The sequence below is a fragment of the Eurosta solidaginis genome, chromosome 1 (genome assembly GCF_040869045.1).
Source record: "Eurosta solidaginis isolate ZX-2024a chromosome 1, ASM4086904v1, whole genome shotgun sequence".
Taxonomy (NCBI): domain Eukaryota; kingdom Metazoa; phylum Arthropoda; class Insecta; order Diptera; family Tephritidae; genus Eurosta; species Eurosta solidaginis.
This window is the reverse complement of record NC_090319.1, coordinates 393,253,932-393,267,635: the sequence shown is the minus strand read 5'-3', so window position 1 is coordinate 393,267,635 and position 13,704 is coordinate 393,253,932. Positions and strand designations below refer to the sequence as shown.

Below are 13,704 nucleotides of genomic sequence, written 5' to 3'. Positions count from 1 at the left end.
TCTTAAATTTAACAAACCGTTAGTTCTCGTATTTATAAGATGTCGAGCGGATGCTTCGTTCTTCAAATAGACCGTTAACTTAGCCAACCGTCCGTACAATGAATTCATTTTTGGCTGAGCAAATGATTATATAGCACCATCGGGTAGAGCTTGAAACCGATGATGTACCCGATGATTTTGCCAATGCTCCAATCATCGTTCGGTTTAAATGAAATTTTGTTTGGCTGCTGCAATCAAGGAAGCATTTATTTAACAACTTGTTGCCGAAACAGCATTATTAAGGATGTGTGTGGGTATGTACGCACCTAAGCTTTTGTTTATGACAGTGTGCGTGTGAAGGTATACACCCAGCAAAAGCTTGAATAAGTGTTTGAAAGCAATAAGGAATGCTGGTTTCACTTCTGACAGATAAAATTTAGAATAAGGTAAAAAGAGTACATCATACTCCTTATAATAAGGCCTCAATCAAGGCTTATTTGCGCTAAAAACAAGTCTTATCCCTGGATTGTTTTTTTATTTCAAATAACTCATAAAATATATATTTATTTATTTATAAGAAATACAGTTATAAATAATTATAAAACTTTTAAAGAGTTTTTATTTGTTAAGGGCCGTCACTCGGTACATTAGCAACAACAAGGAAACGAATTAATATCGAATGTTTTCTCAGGGAAGTTTTGGTTAGTTTTCTTTAACTGCATCCCATATATTTATGCGGTGTAGTGAATTTGCGTAAATGCGATTTTTGGAAAGAGAATAAATGATTTAATTTAATGCAATCATTAAATCAAATACACGCCGAAAAAGTATAAAAGGTATTTTTATAAATATAAGTATCTGACAAAAAAAACCAGCGGCCACCTTGAGAAAACATCTTGAATAATTTGCCAAAGTATCGAGTAACGCCTCTTAGCAAATAAAAACTCTTTGCAGCTTTAAGAAAGGCACTAGTTACTAGACTATCGACCTTATAAATGATATAAATTCTATATTTCTCACTATCTGACTTTCCTACACATTGAAGGGGCTACGTGTTATATAAGGACTCCAATGGCATCTTGCAAGTGTGTTTTTGAAGAGAATATTATCGTGGCTGATATATGCTTTCTTTGCTGGCCGAACCACTGTCAAAGGCTCATCCTGTATAAAAAACCTGAAAAAGTATGTTTTATTGTTATTTGCCCGGTAAATTGAACTTAGGAACTGAAATGAGTTTTTGATTATAGTTTATCAATATTGTTACGAATATTAGCAAAACTAAGGGGTGCTGCCATCTCTAAGCCGATGCTAAGCAGCGCCTTGCATGCACATCCATAGATCAATCATTATGTATCTACATCAGGCATCGGCATTTAGTGGCACAATTGTGCACACTCAATTCACACGTATTCTTATTCTATTTAGTTTAGTAGTCACTGAGCACTTGGCGCAGCAGCATCGATTGTGTGCGTTAGTGATGGACGATATGGCGATTTTGAGCTATCAGTGAAAATAGATATGGCTATTTTTGAATATCGGCTATTTTTTATAGCTATAGCGATCGCTTTATTTCAACAAGCGATTCCATACAGAAGAGCGATTTTGAGCTATCAGCGAATATAGGTATGGCTATTTTTTACAGCTATGGCTATTTTTTACAGCTATGGCGATCGCTTTAATTTATCTTTAATAAGCGAATCTGCAATTATTTGTATACTTTTTACCAGAGTAGATTGAATGTTATACATTAATTTATACTAAATTAAATTTTATTAGAATATATGAACCAAAATTGGAATAAAAAGAAAAAAGTATGTACCTTTAATTGTAAACTAATGTAATGTGAAATTCTAATTTTCTGAGATGTTATGATATATATTATTAACTGGCTGACGACAATATGTTCACACTCGTATTACACTCAATGAGATGAAACTAGCTGAAATAAATGTATATGCATCTTTGTTTTATAAATTTTGTTAATTGAAAATGCTTTAATTTTTAAATGTAAGATGAATCAACCCGAAATAAATCTGTATATATAACACCATAAAAACATGATTTATTTACTACATTATACTACACCGATGTATTCAGAAATACTCCGTATGAATTTATTCTGAAAGTTGTATTTGGCTGCATAATATTTGTATAGTAAAGTGAATCAATTTTTAATGAAAAATACAGAGGAAAAAATAGCAAATTTTTCAAACTATTATAAAAATATTCTTTAGCAGAAAATTAGCCACCCACTGCAGTGCCCTAGAAATTAGCCGGAGAATTCAACCATATACAAACCATATGACAAATCTTGAATTGCATTCTCCCGAAAACCTTAAATTTTGAGTTAATCTGTTTACAATAAGACGAGTGATATATGTTTCTATAATTGTTTTATTTTAACATCAAAAACACAAATTTTATAAAACTGTTAACGGCTACTGCCTAGAAGTATGAACTTATGAATAACACAGGCAATCAATCTTAGGCCAAGTCTAAAGACCCATGTCTATTTGGCGTCACATAGTGTAATTAAAAACAAAAAAAATTTGGTCATTCCATTTCTTTTATACATTTCATGAAATTAAAGTTTTAAAATTAACTTATATTGCTTGTTTAATATTTTGACAAATATTAATTATTTTATTATAAATACTTAAATATAAAATCAAAATATAACGAATTTTATATTTTATGATTGGCGTTTAAAAAGACAAGCATTTTAGCCTTTTCATCATCTAAGCGCATTCTTCTCTCGCTTAAAATAAGGCCGGCTTGAGAAAAAAGTCTTTCACAGGGAACCGATGTTCCTAAACACCCCAACTTTTCGCGAGCTATAGGAGATAGATTGGGATACTTGTAATTGTTTTTCTGCCACCATAAAAAAGGATCAGCTTTTCGTGAAATTACAGTTTCTTCTATATACCTCTGCACTTCGATAATTGCTCTTGAATGAGTTGTGCCTTGCGGTCTCTTTGATCTTTGCGTTAATTATTTTTGAGTTCGATCTTTCGCTTGTTTGTAAAAATTACCCAAACCACGTGGCTGCTTTTCTAGCCGACTTCACAATGTCGTCGTTCTAGTTGTTGCACAAGTTTGATTTGTTCCGTTCGCTGTTTCTGAAAGTAAAGCACACAGATGAGCAATGATGAACGATATCTCACTATCGATGATTGCATCGCTGCTATTAGTATTAGAATTCCATGCTGAAGGAAAATCGCCAATCGCTATAATCGCTATTGGCGATATTCTGCCAGAGGTGATTGTCATTCAAAAGAATCGAATGAAGGAAAATAGCCAATCACTGATATATTTGGATTGCAATAGCTATAGCTATTAGCGATTTGTCAATAGCGGCGATGCAATCACCAATAGCGAAATATCGAGCCATCACTAGTGTGCGTCGCTCGCAATGTTGACGAATGTTATAAGCAAGCAACAAGCAAAGATCGCTTGTTAATTGTTTCAATGCGCACAAGCGAAAAATATTTAATGTTGACCAACCCTTTTACGCAAATACAATAGGGGGACTCATGAAAGCATATAAACTTATAAGGTGGAAAATTATATCCATTTACACACGCTGTTATATGAACGCACCTAGTAATACTCTTGAAAAACTTGATTGTTTATCAGCTTTATTATTGCCAAAGACAATTTTTTTGATTATTATACAAATTAAAAAATGCCAAAATTAAGTGAAAAAACAAAACTAAACGCCTTTATTGCTGATGTTGGCGATTTCTGATGAAAATGCCTGCTGTAATGTCTGCAAGGTTGCATTCCTTTGAGTTTACCGCGTTTACACAATGAAATGTGCGCGTAAATTTATACAAATTGTGTAAATGATTTTCCATACAAAATTTGACAGCTCGTTTACGCACTAGATAAATTTATACGTTTACACACTTTATAAGGCATTTATACGGTTACATGAGTCCCCCTAATGTATTTAATTGTATAAACCTTTTGCTTCCCATTGTGCGCATTAGATATATAATAACAAGCGATCTTGTCTTATCTACATAAACGAATCAATCATTATGGCTACACATATGTAGGTACATGCAGCTGAGAGCAACGCACAAGCACATGCAGATATCTTATCTGAAATGATCCTAAAGGTATGCAATAGTGATTAGGGAAGTGTCGCTCAAACATGCAAGCGCATAGGGTATGAGAGAAGCTATAAAAATTATACATCTGTAGTTGTAGCTGAGAAATTTATAACTACGTAAATTCTGGAAGTGCCTAGGAGATGCCACGAGGAAATCACAGAGTATAAAAGCATCAGCGGTAGAGGCGCTATGGGCAGTTTCAGTTAAGCACGCTATCTGTCGGGCAATAGTCAGTTTCATTTGAGCTATCAATCAGTTTGGTTATTAAGCAAGCTATTCGTTGCAAAGTATAAGTGTTATTGTGAAGTACTTTAATAAAGGCCATTTTTCCATTATTCAATATTGGAGTTATTTATTCAATAATTTAGCGATACGAACGTTAGCAGAAGATTGCAAATAAGGGGAATTGCAGTAAATTCGTTACAATATATACTCAATTTCTGTATTGAAACAAGAATTTATAATTAGGTTGAAACATGGTAACTATTTCCTCGTATATTTTTTGGTACAGAAGATCTATAATATGGTTGCTACTCTTAGAATAGCTTATAATAGTTCCATATTTTTTATAGGCTATAAGCCTAATCTTTCAGATAAACCTGATAAAATAAGTACAGAAAAATAAGGAGTATTATTAAATAAATAAATAAATACGCCACACAACTGAAATACCTTATAGAACTGAGGCCTGATGCCGTAAGCCTTTTGGCCTAATAAAAAAAATAAGCCTTATAAAAGATAAACATTTTTTGCTGGCTGTGTACATATGCTTGTATGTGCAAGCCGGTATACAGCTTTATGTATGTATGTACTTTTATCTAACCTTACATGTAAGGAAAAGCCAAAACATGTATTTTAGAAAAATAACCCTTGACTGACTTGACTTTTACTTTTCTTCCAAGCGAAGAGTTATTCATCTAACAAGATTTATACATAAATCAAACAAAAATTTTCGAAGGAAAATAATACTCCATGTGATTAGTTTCGCTGCCCTTTGCCTCGTCTTAAATTTTTCCTGTGCTCTTTCCACACCATAAGCGTTTCATCCAAACTTTGTTGCCTAACAACTTACTCATTCTGGCACTGATATAGTGCGATGCGGATGATGCTCCTAAAACTGCTGATATCTGTTATCTGTGAAGAAATTAGAAGCTCACTTCATTTGATATAAGTGCGTCCTAGGAGTATCAATTATTTTTCTTCTACTAACTGGAGTACGTGCAAGATTAGCCACTCTAACGTGCGTATCATTTCTGTGTGCTTTTTCTGTGTTTCACTGTAACGGCTGCGACAATGTCGACAGCGTTTCCGATTAAAAGTGTCATCCGCCTTTTCAAGATTAGGACAATAAAACTCCCTGCTGTTAAATGAGGTAGGTTAGAATGGAATTTGGAATTGTTGCTGTGTGAATTGTATTTGGTGTTCCCTTTTTTAGCAGTTTCGTGTTTTGTAGTACAAGTACTTTTACTTAAACTTTGCCAGTTTTAATAAAAACTATAAAAAGCCTTTATAGGATTAATCGAAGAGGCCGAAGCCAACGTCATCATCACACCTTTTCTTCCATCTCAGCCTCAGCGAGAGCAGCATCTTCGCCAGCAGCGGCAGCACCACCAGCTGGAGCAGCAGCACCTATACCGGATCCAATATTAGTAACCAAATCCTTAATATTCATACCTTTCAATGCTTTGGCGAACAAATGGGGCCAGTAAGGTTCGACTTCAACATTGCCGGCCTTGAAAAATGGTGAAGAGTTCTTCGCCGGTAATAGAAATGTCATCATCAACCAGGATGAAAGGAGCATGCACGCAAGCGAGTTCATCTTTTGTAGACATTGGTTAAGTATTTAAATAATTAAAATTGTTCTTAAACTTTTCAATTGTCTTTTAAATTGAGTTTGGAAGGATTTCGAGCCATACGTATAGGTTGACCGATGCTTTACTTGGAATAAGTAAGAAATGTTCTAAATCTAAATAATTAGTTAGTCTAACTCGGCCAATTTACAATCAAAATAATAAAAATAAATAAATAAAATGAAGCAAAGCTCTTTTTTTATTGCTCTTTTTATAGGAACATCGTAGAGCTTTAAAGCCAATTGCTATAAAGTATATTTTGGGCACAGCAATAGCAAGTGTGTTGTGCTTTTTTAATCGGTGAACTTTTGAAATGCCAGTACTGTGGGCAATAATGACAAAACATTTTAACAAATGCCTAATATGAGATTAATTAAGATTAACAAGTCCAAAAAAAGATGAAAGACGCTTAAACGATGAAATTGGTTTATTTTCACATGTATTTGGGATCACGGTCTCATCAGAATTTAAGATTAAAATATTTAACAGTTTTTTAGACTGTTTACAATTTATTATCTATGTTAGTATATCTCCAATTGAGCTTTTCTATCTTTTTAATCCCAATTCTGCACCGACTGGTTGGGCCACAGCAAAACTGGTCACTTGTCTTGGATGATGTGGCGGATCACCTCGATCATAATAGCCGCCATAAGGTTCACCTGGTACATGGTAAAGGCCATAATGGATTCCACTGTTGGCCACCTGTTGCAATGAATTCAAAGAATGAAAAGACTACAATTCAAAAATTATTATTGAAAATGGGGATCTTCACAAAAGCTACACTATGTATACTTAATATTGATAGCGACTTAAAATATTTATGTATATTTAATTTACCTTTTTTAATCCATTAATGGATGCCAAAAGCAGCGCCATTTTCGCTAATAACAAAGCTTTGCCACTAACAATGGAGAGCATTTGAAAGCCCATAGGCACCAATACAGCACCCAAAGCGGTGACACCAAACATCATTGTGATCATCATGTTGTACCGTTGGCGACGATGTCGAGCCGTACCCAACTCATCAGAGACGGATTTGTGGCTTTTTTCTGCAATTAGAGTTTGAAGAAGATTCATAATTTACATTCAAACATGGGAACGTTTGTATCAAAATTTGCAACGCGGGCGCCTTAAAACTAAATTTTCGCACCTCAAATATGTATAATGATTTGAAAAAAGTTTCACTAGGTAGCGTACGGATCAATACATTAAACCACATTTAAAGTCAGATAAATCTTGTTATCGATTTTAAAGCGACTTGGCATATCGGACATATACCGGACATTGGAAAGTCGATAGCACTAAAAAGTAAAGTAATGGTTGAGCTAGAAAAAGCTGTAACGTTATCCTTATACAAAAACATAAACGCGATGAATTTTGATTTTGAAATTCCGTTCCCACCAAATATTCGGAGTCAGAAATGAGTCCTTAATTGGAGCGTTTGTGCTCATTATCAGCACCTTAAGGGGTCCGAAATGATTGTATTTCCGTTCTTGCGATGGTCGCCCGATATGAGCCTTATTTCATATATCTTTTGAGTCTTAATAGGAGTCAAAAATTACACCTATTGATCTCATAAACAGGGGGCGAATCGTAACATACGATCCGTTTTTTAAATCACAATAGCTACGAAACGGTGTATCGGATTAATGAAATATGTGAACTCACTGGATCCATAATATATTATTATTTTTTTTTTTAAATAGTTGGATAGCCTAAATTGTATCGTTTGAGGGAAAATAGTTTTCGATCCGTGATCTATGTTATCATTCCATAGCAGATAATTTTCTACACGTATCGGAGTCTGGAAAGATTTTTTTGAGCCTGCAGACAAATTCCATACATATTTTATATTGGAATTGGGAAGCATTCCCGAAAATACGATATTTGTGAGGAAACCCTTAAAAGAAACAGAATAAAAAAGCAGTATGGATGCTCTCTTCATAAGTAAGACATACCGATGTCGATGGAGTCAGCGCTAGTTGAAGACATAGCGGATTCAGGGATCAACGCGTAAGTCAATAATAAAAAATTTCCACAAAATACTTACACCGATAAGATGCAGGGACTTCCATAGGCAATCAAAAGAAACCCGTTGATGACAAAATTAAAAAGGAACAGAAAGGTTATAACAAAAGCAAAAAACTACATATGTATTTCATTGGCAAATCCATACCAGGTGGTGGCAAAACGAATTCAACCAATTCGCCATGCAGAAGAATGTCAAATCAAAAGAAAATTTTCATTGATTTCGATTAACTGACATATTGTTGTACAAGGCGTTGGTTGTATGGAAAATAATCAAGAAGAAGCAATCAGCTGGGTGGATAACAACGCCTGTTACTGATTGCACCTTGTTTTCCATACAACGCCTTGTACAACAATATGTCAGTCAAGGCGAACTCAGTACCAGGTATTGTAATCCCAACAGCTGATTGCTTCTTCTTGATTACTTTCCATACCGTGCCTTGTACTTTAATATGTCAGTTAATCGAAATCAATGAAAATTTTCTTTTGACTTGACATTCTTCTGCACTGCTAAGTGGTTGAATTCGCTTTGCCACCACCTGGTATGGATTCGCCTTGATGCCAGTTAATCGAAATCAATGAAAATTTTCTTTTGATTTGACATTTTTCTGCATGGCGAAATGGTTGAATTCGCTTTGCCACCACCTGGTATGGATTCGCCTTGATGTCAATTAATCGAAATCAATGAAAATTTTCTTTTGATTTGACATTCTTCTGCATGGCGAATTGATTGAATTCGCTTTGAAACCACCTGGTATGGATTCGCCTTGGGTTCGAAAATGTAATATAATAATGGAATATTTATTTAAAATGAAATGTCTGAAATAGACATTATTGAATCTCTATTTCGAAGCTACCTTGTTTAACAATTTTCACAACTTCTGTTTGCTCATAATTTTATTAAATTGGAGTCATAAAAGAATCCTACACGATCGTATTTTTAAGGCTTATATCGGGCCCTTTAGTTCAGAGCGCTCCAAGAATGTTTGTGGGATTGCTAAAAAATAAATGTAAGGCGCGATAACCTTCAAACAGATTTTAGGCCGAGCTTCTCTTTCTATTTTCGTCGTGCTCCTTTTAATTTTTCCTACAAATGGCGGGACGGGACCTACTTGTTTTATGTCGAGTCCGAACGGCATTTGCATGGCAGACGAGTTTTCACTAAGAGCTTTTCATGGCAGAAATACACTCGGAGTGCTTGCCAAACACTGCCGAGGGGCGACCACGCTTAGAAACATTTTCATTTGAAAAAAACTCGTTTTTAAAATTTTGATGTTACTTTGATCGGGGCGGGAACCCAGAATCTTCGGTGTGGTAGGCGGAGCACGGTACCATCACTCCACGGCGGCGCCAGTGGGTTTAATATTTAGCCAATACAAAAAAAATTGTGAGGCACCAATCCACATACTTAGTGCAGAGTAGAGATTATTAGCAAGAGTGATGGTGGTATTTTATCCCTGTGAGTGAAAAAGGAGACAAAGGCTCATTCGATAACAGCAGCAAATTTGTTTCATCATCATTAACCACCTTCTTAAACTACGTATCGTCGGCCTAGACTGCAAACTTGCTAAATACCAATTTTTCCAAAAATGACTTTTTGATGCAGGCGCCAATGCAGCAATCTGGCATAACAGTATGAGCAAGTATTGGCCACACACAAAGTAAATCATTTTTACGATGAACTCATTTATTATGCTTTCAATAAAAAGATTTAAGTAGGTTTTTGCCTTCCCTGTACATTTTTTTAATGTAGACTAGCAGGTTTGCACTGTAAGCCGAGATTATTTTGAATTCAAAATTTTTTCAATCATCCGCACTTTAAACGCGATTACTTGATTACTGAACTTACCTCCAATTTCGATAGCGCTCATATAAGCGTCAGTTAGCTCCTGTAAGTTAACTTGTAAAAAATGTGTACTAAGTGTATAAGCCAACCGCATAGCGATTCGGTCGAACCAGGTAAGATGTTGGAAATCCTTTCGTTCATTATAGCTGCCGATAGCGCTTTATAGATAAAAATTATTTTGTTAAACAATTTTTCGAAACTGGTAAAATTCATGGTTTTACTTAGCGTTCTCCGACGTATTCATTCGTACAAGACGGATTCCCGCCCACAAGGGAATTACGTTTGATGTTAAGATATCTTCAACAATTCGTACACTACTCGCTTTCACACAGCTCCACGTTGTATTGCTTGTTTGCTATATTTTTGTACATATTTATATTTTATTATGAATAATTGTTAATGTTTTTGTTTTATGGATCTCGGCCATGCATGGGACAGCAACAGGAAATATTTGTTTATATTAGAAACTTTTAAATAATTAAGTGCCGTTTTATCAATTTAACTTTAAGGTTTACCTGTCCGGTAAAAATATTTTTGTGAACAAAATTTGTCTTAATAGCGAAGATAGATTTTAAAGATCACTTGAAAAAACTGCGCTTAAAGACAATAATATCGCCAGCCTCAACTAAAACTAGCTCGTTTCATACTTCCATGTAAGACTAAACGTTTAGTTTTAGTCTTGGACGCAAATAATGGAACGTGTCAGTCATCCATTGGACCGACGATTACAGTAAATGTTATAATGAAATGTAAAGGAATTTTTAGGCCAATATAAAATTTTAGTATTACTGCATTTTCCACACCATTGAATACGAGGCCGAGTTCCAATTTTCCGTCTCACCTCCACACAATGTTTTACGTGTTTTCGTAATTGTTTCAGTTCTTGCACCCACAAAATTCTTTCGTTGTGTATGTCGCTGCTTGATGGGATTACCTCGGCACTGGATTCTTTTGAATTTGCCAATTTAAATGCTAAAGCTGATTCAATCATACACACTAACATTAACAAATATAGTCCAGCATATAATGCAGTGGACTTAGAAAGAATCATTTTCACCTCCTTCATCATCATGTTTCTATTTTATATTCCGCGCTTCAATGTAACTGCCTTTAGTTTTTTAATTCGACCAGATCCTGTTTTCACTTTAAACATCACTTATTTTTTGCATTTCCTTAACTGAGTGCACAGTTTCGACATTCATCATATAAAGTAGTGCTTTGATATCGCACCGATATTTATATATCACAGAGGGCAATTGTTTTGTGACAAATGAATGGTCAGCTAACGTTGAACATCATTTACCAAAGCCAACATTCATTCGACTAGCCTTGCACTATAATTATTTGGTTTCGCTGCATTGAATGATGAAACGTTTTGTTAATAACGTTTTTTGTTGTTGTTGTTTATTATGTCTGCAAGCATGAGTATTAAGTCCCCCCAATATAATGATTTATTACTGATTGCGAATTTAAGGGCTTCTTACCGTGAACTTCAATACTCGTTGTATGTATTACCTTAATTCATACTTCACTAAAAAGTTAAAATGAACCCAGCATATCTATAAGATCGTATTGAAAAAAACGAAAGGACGAAAAATCAGATAGAAAAAGTCTCTCTAATTCATAGGTCTCCAAAAATTGAAAGTGGTTGCGCTTTCGCATACGCAAAGAGAGCACAATTGTGCTATGGACTGGAATTCGCCGTTCGTGTACGGACATATTTTTTGTTAACAATTAATTAATTGTTTTCCCGATTTTTTCAAACGGAATGGAAAAAGACCATAAACAAAAAAGTCTCCGGACACGAACAATGAGTTCAGTCTAACGCTTGTCCTCTTAGGAGTCATATTATAACAGCACAAAGGACCAAGGGACCAATCTTGTCCTAATCATTGATAGTTCGGGATCAAAGAAGAGCGAAAATTCAGCGCATGGGATTGCTTTGCGGGCTCTCTCCGGATCGCTTAAGGAATATAGCTGAATAATGGCGGGATCATTACTGGAACATTTGGAGGCCGTTACGTGCTGTTTTCGAGACTATTCCGTGATCATTATCATATTATATTTTAATTTCTTTGTATATCCGCTTTTATCTCCAATACGACAAAACTTAATCAAAATCTTCCAAACTGTTTTCGAGAGAGACGGTGATGTATAAAGAAATAAATATAACATGAAAATGCTCCCTAAATAGCTGCATAATTCTGAAACGACCTTGACATAGTACTCGAATTAGTTCCAAAATAACCCCGAAACGGTTCCAAATGATGCTGAAATAGACACGAATCGATCACGAATTTCAGCGTTTTCACTTTTTTGAGTTTTCGCCAATTATAAAAAATTATTTCTGACTTTTATAATAAAAGACAAATTTTCAGTATTAGATATATTTAATTTTTATTAAAAAAGTAAAAAGCAGCTATTTTTTTATTTTAAAATTCCTAGTACTAAATTTTTTTCAAATACTTCATATTTTGAGATGCTCCGCAACTTTTTTGCCTTATACGCTCTAATGTAAGCCCAAATGTATGTATGCCTCTAGATAACACGTACTTACTGCGTTTTGACCTAATAACCTCAGTAAGTAAGGCGGTAAATTATGATCATTCGCTTAGAACTGCTGACTTTGAAATTAAATGTGTTCGATTGTCTAGAAGCCAATGGTAACTTATAAAATAAATTTAGATACTTAATTTGGTTGGGTGGCAGCCGTTCAATTGGTAAATTTGAATGCCACTTACTTATTCTGACGCTGAAACTAGCTTCCAGTTAATTCGCGAATCGCTGCGAGGCAACGATAAAGCTCAGAATAAGTTAAAAACTGGTGTTGAAAATTTCTTTCGGAGTATCGAATACGTCCCGAGCGAGATATTTACTCCTCTTGTTAAGAACAGTTGTAAAATTCCTACAGTAGGATCCCATTTCTGTCCTGAACCTTTGATACCACTGGTCGACGGCCAAAATTTACCAGAGACGCCGTTATGAAATTCGTATGTAAAACCACCCCCTGATTTCGAAAATCGAGTTCATTTTGATTCTATGGTACCGTTTTTGAGATATTTGCAATTTACCGTTATTCGAAAAAACCAAAAATTTAATTACGTATATCTCACGAACTGGTCAAGCAATTGCAAAAAGTTTACAGAAGCGAAAAGACGATAAATTTTGCTATAAATGCATCATACATTGCTTTTTGCTCAACCAGATAGTTTTCGAGATATTAGCATATCATTTCAGATTTTTGTTTTTTTTATGAAAAAATATGAAAAAAATTACTTTTTGCAAGGGCAGCATTCCAAAACCACAACCTTTTTTCCAGATATTTTTTCTTTACGTAAAGCTCTGTTTAATTAGAAAAATGATAAGCTATCATCGAAGAAAATCGATGCAAAACTACGTAAGTTGTAAGCGATTGAATAAAAATACCCAGGTTGCGCAATTTCAACGTATACCTCAAAACGTATGTATGGTATAAGGAAGAGTGAAATATCTAGCTATGCTCTGTTTCTATTTAGTTAAAAGTTCAATTTATGAATGAAATTACCCATATTTTTAACTTTTTTTTTAATTTATTTATGTTTATACTATATTCTAACAATCTTTATCTTAATTTGATTTTACTATGTAGTCGAAATAATTATGTGTTCTAATTTGACGCTTATTCAGTTTAGGATCGGTTTCTCTTACGAGAAACCAGCAGTAATCACCCATAATTGTGACGTCCCAGAATCTTTGATATCGATTCTTAATTAATTTTATTTGCTGATGAAACCTTTCGCCATGTTCGTCACTTTCGTCGCCAAGGTTTGCCGGAAAAAAGCTCAAATGTGAGTGCAGAAAGTGAATTTTTAAAGACATATTTACGTCTGGAAAGAAAATATTA

At 34.6% G+C, this 13,704-nt stretch overlaps 2 protein-coding genes across 2 annotated transcripts in view; both read right to left on the bottom strand.

The window, feature by feature from the left end:
- The window catches only part of LOC137245724 (corticotropin-releasing factor-binding protein), a 43,057-nt gene extending 42,969 nt beyond the window's left edge, over positions 1–88 (bottom strand). Inside the window, exon 1 of the mRNA XM_067776837.1 lies at positions 18–88. The gene's annotated coding sequence lies outside the window, so the exon portion shown is untranslated. The remainder of the gene's footprint in view (positions 1–17) is intronic.
- Positions 89–6,364: 6,276 nt separating this feature from the next.
- Positions 6,365–11,103, bottom strand: Osi23 (DUF1676 domain-containing protein Osi23). Its single transcript, XM_067776823.1, has 5 exons — positions 10,663–11,103; positions 10,043–10,176; positions 9,825–9,979; positions 6,785–6,996; positions 6,365–6,679 (listed from the first exon to the last, which is right to left on the bottom strand). The coding sequence occupies exons 1-5, from the start codon at positions 10,891–10,893 to the stop codon at positions 6,494–6,496; spliced, it is 918 nt and encodes a 305-aa protein (XP_067632924.1). The 5' UTR covers positions 10,894–11,103; the 3' UTR covers positions 6,365–6,493.
- Positions 11,104–13,704: the final 2,601 nt, after the last annotated feature.

Coding starts and splice junctions, on each gene's coding strand:
- Osi23 (XM_067776823.1), bottom strand. CDS start 10,893: ATGATGATGAAGGAGGTGAAAATGATTCTTTCTAAGTCCACTGCATTA. Junction 9,980..10,042: donor AATACGTCGGAGAACGCTAA/GTAAAACCATGA, acceptor TTATCTATAAAG/CGCTATCGGCAGCTATAATG. Junction 6,680..6,784: donor CCATTAATGGATTAAAAAAG/GTAAATTAAATA, acceptor TTTGAATTGTAG/TCTTTTCATTCTTTGAATTC.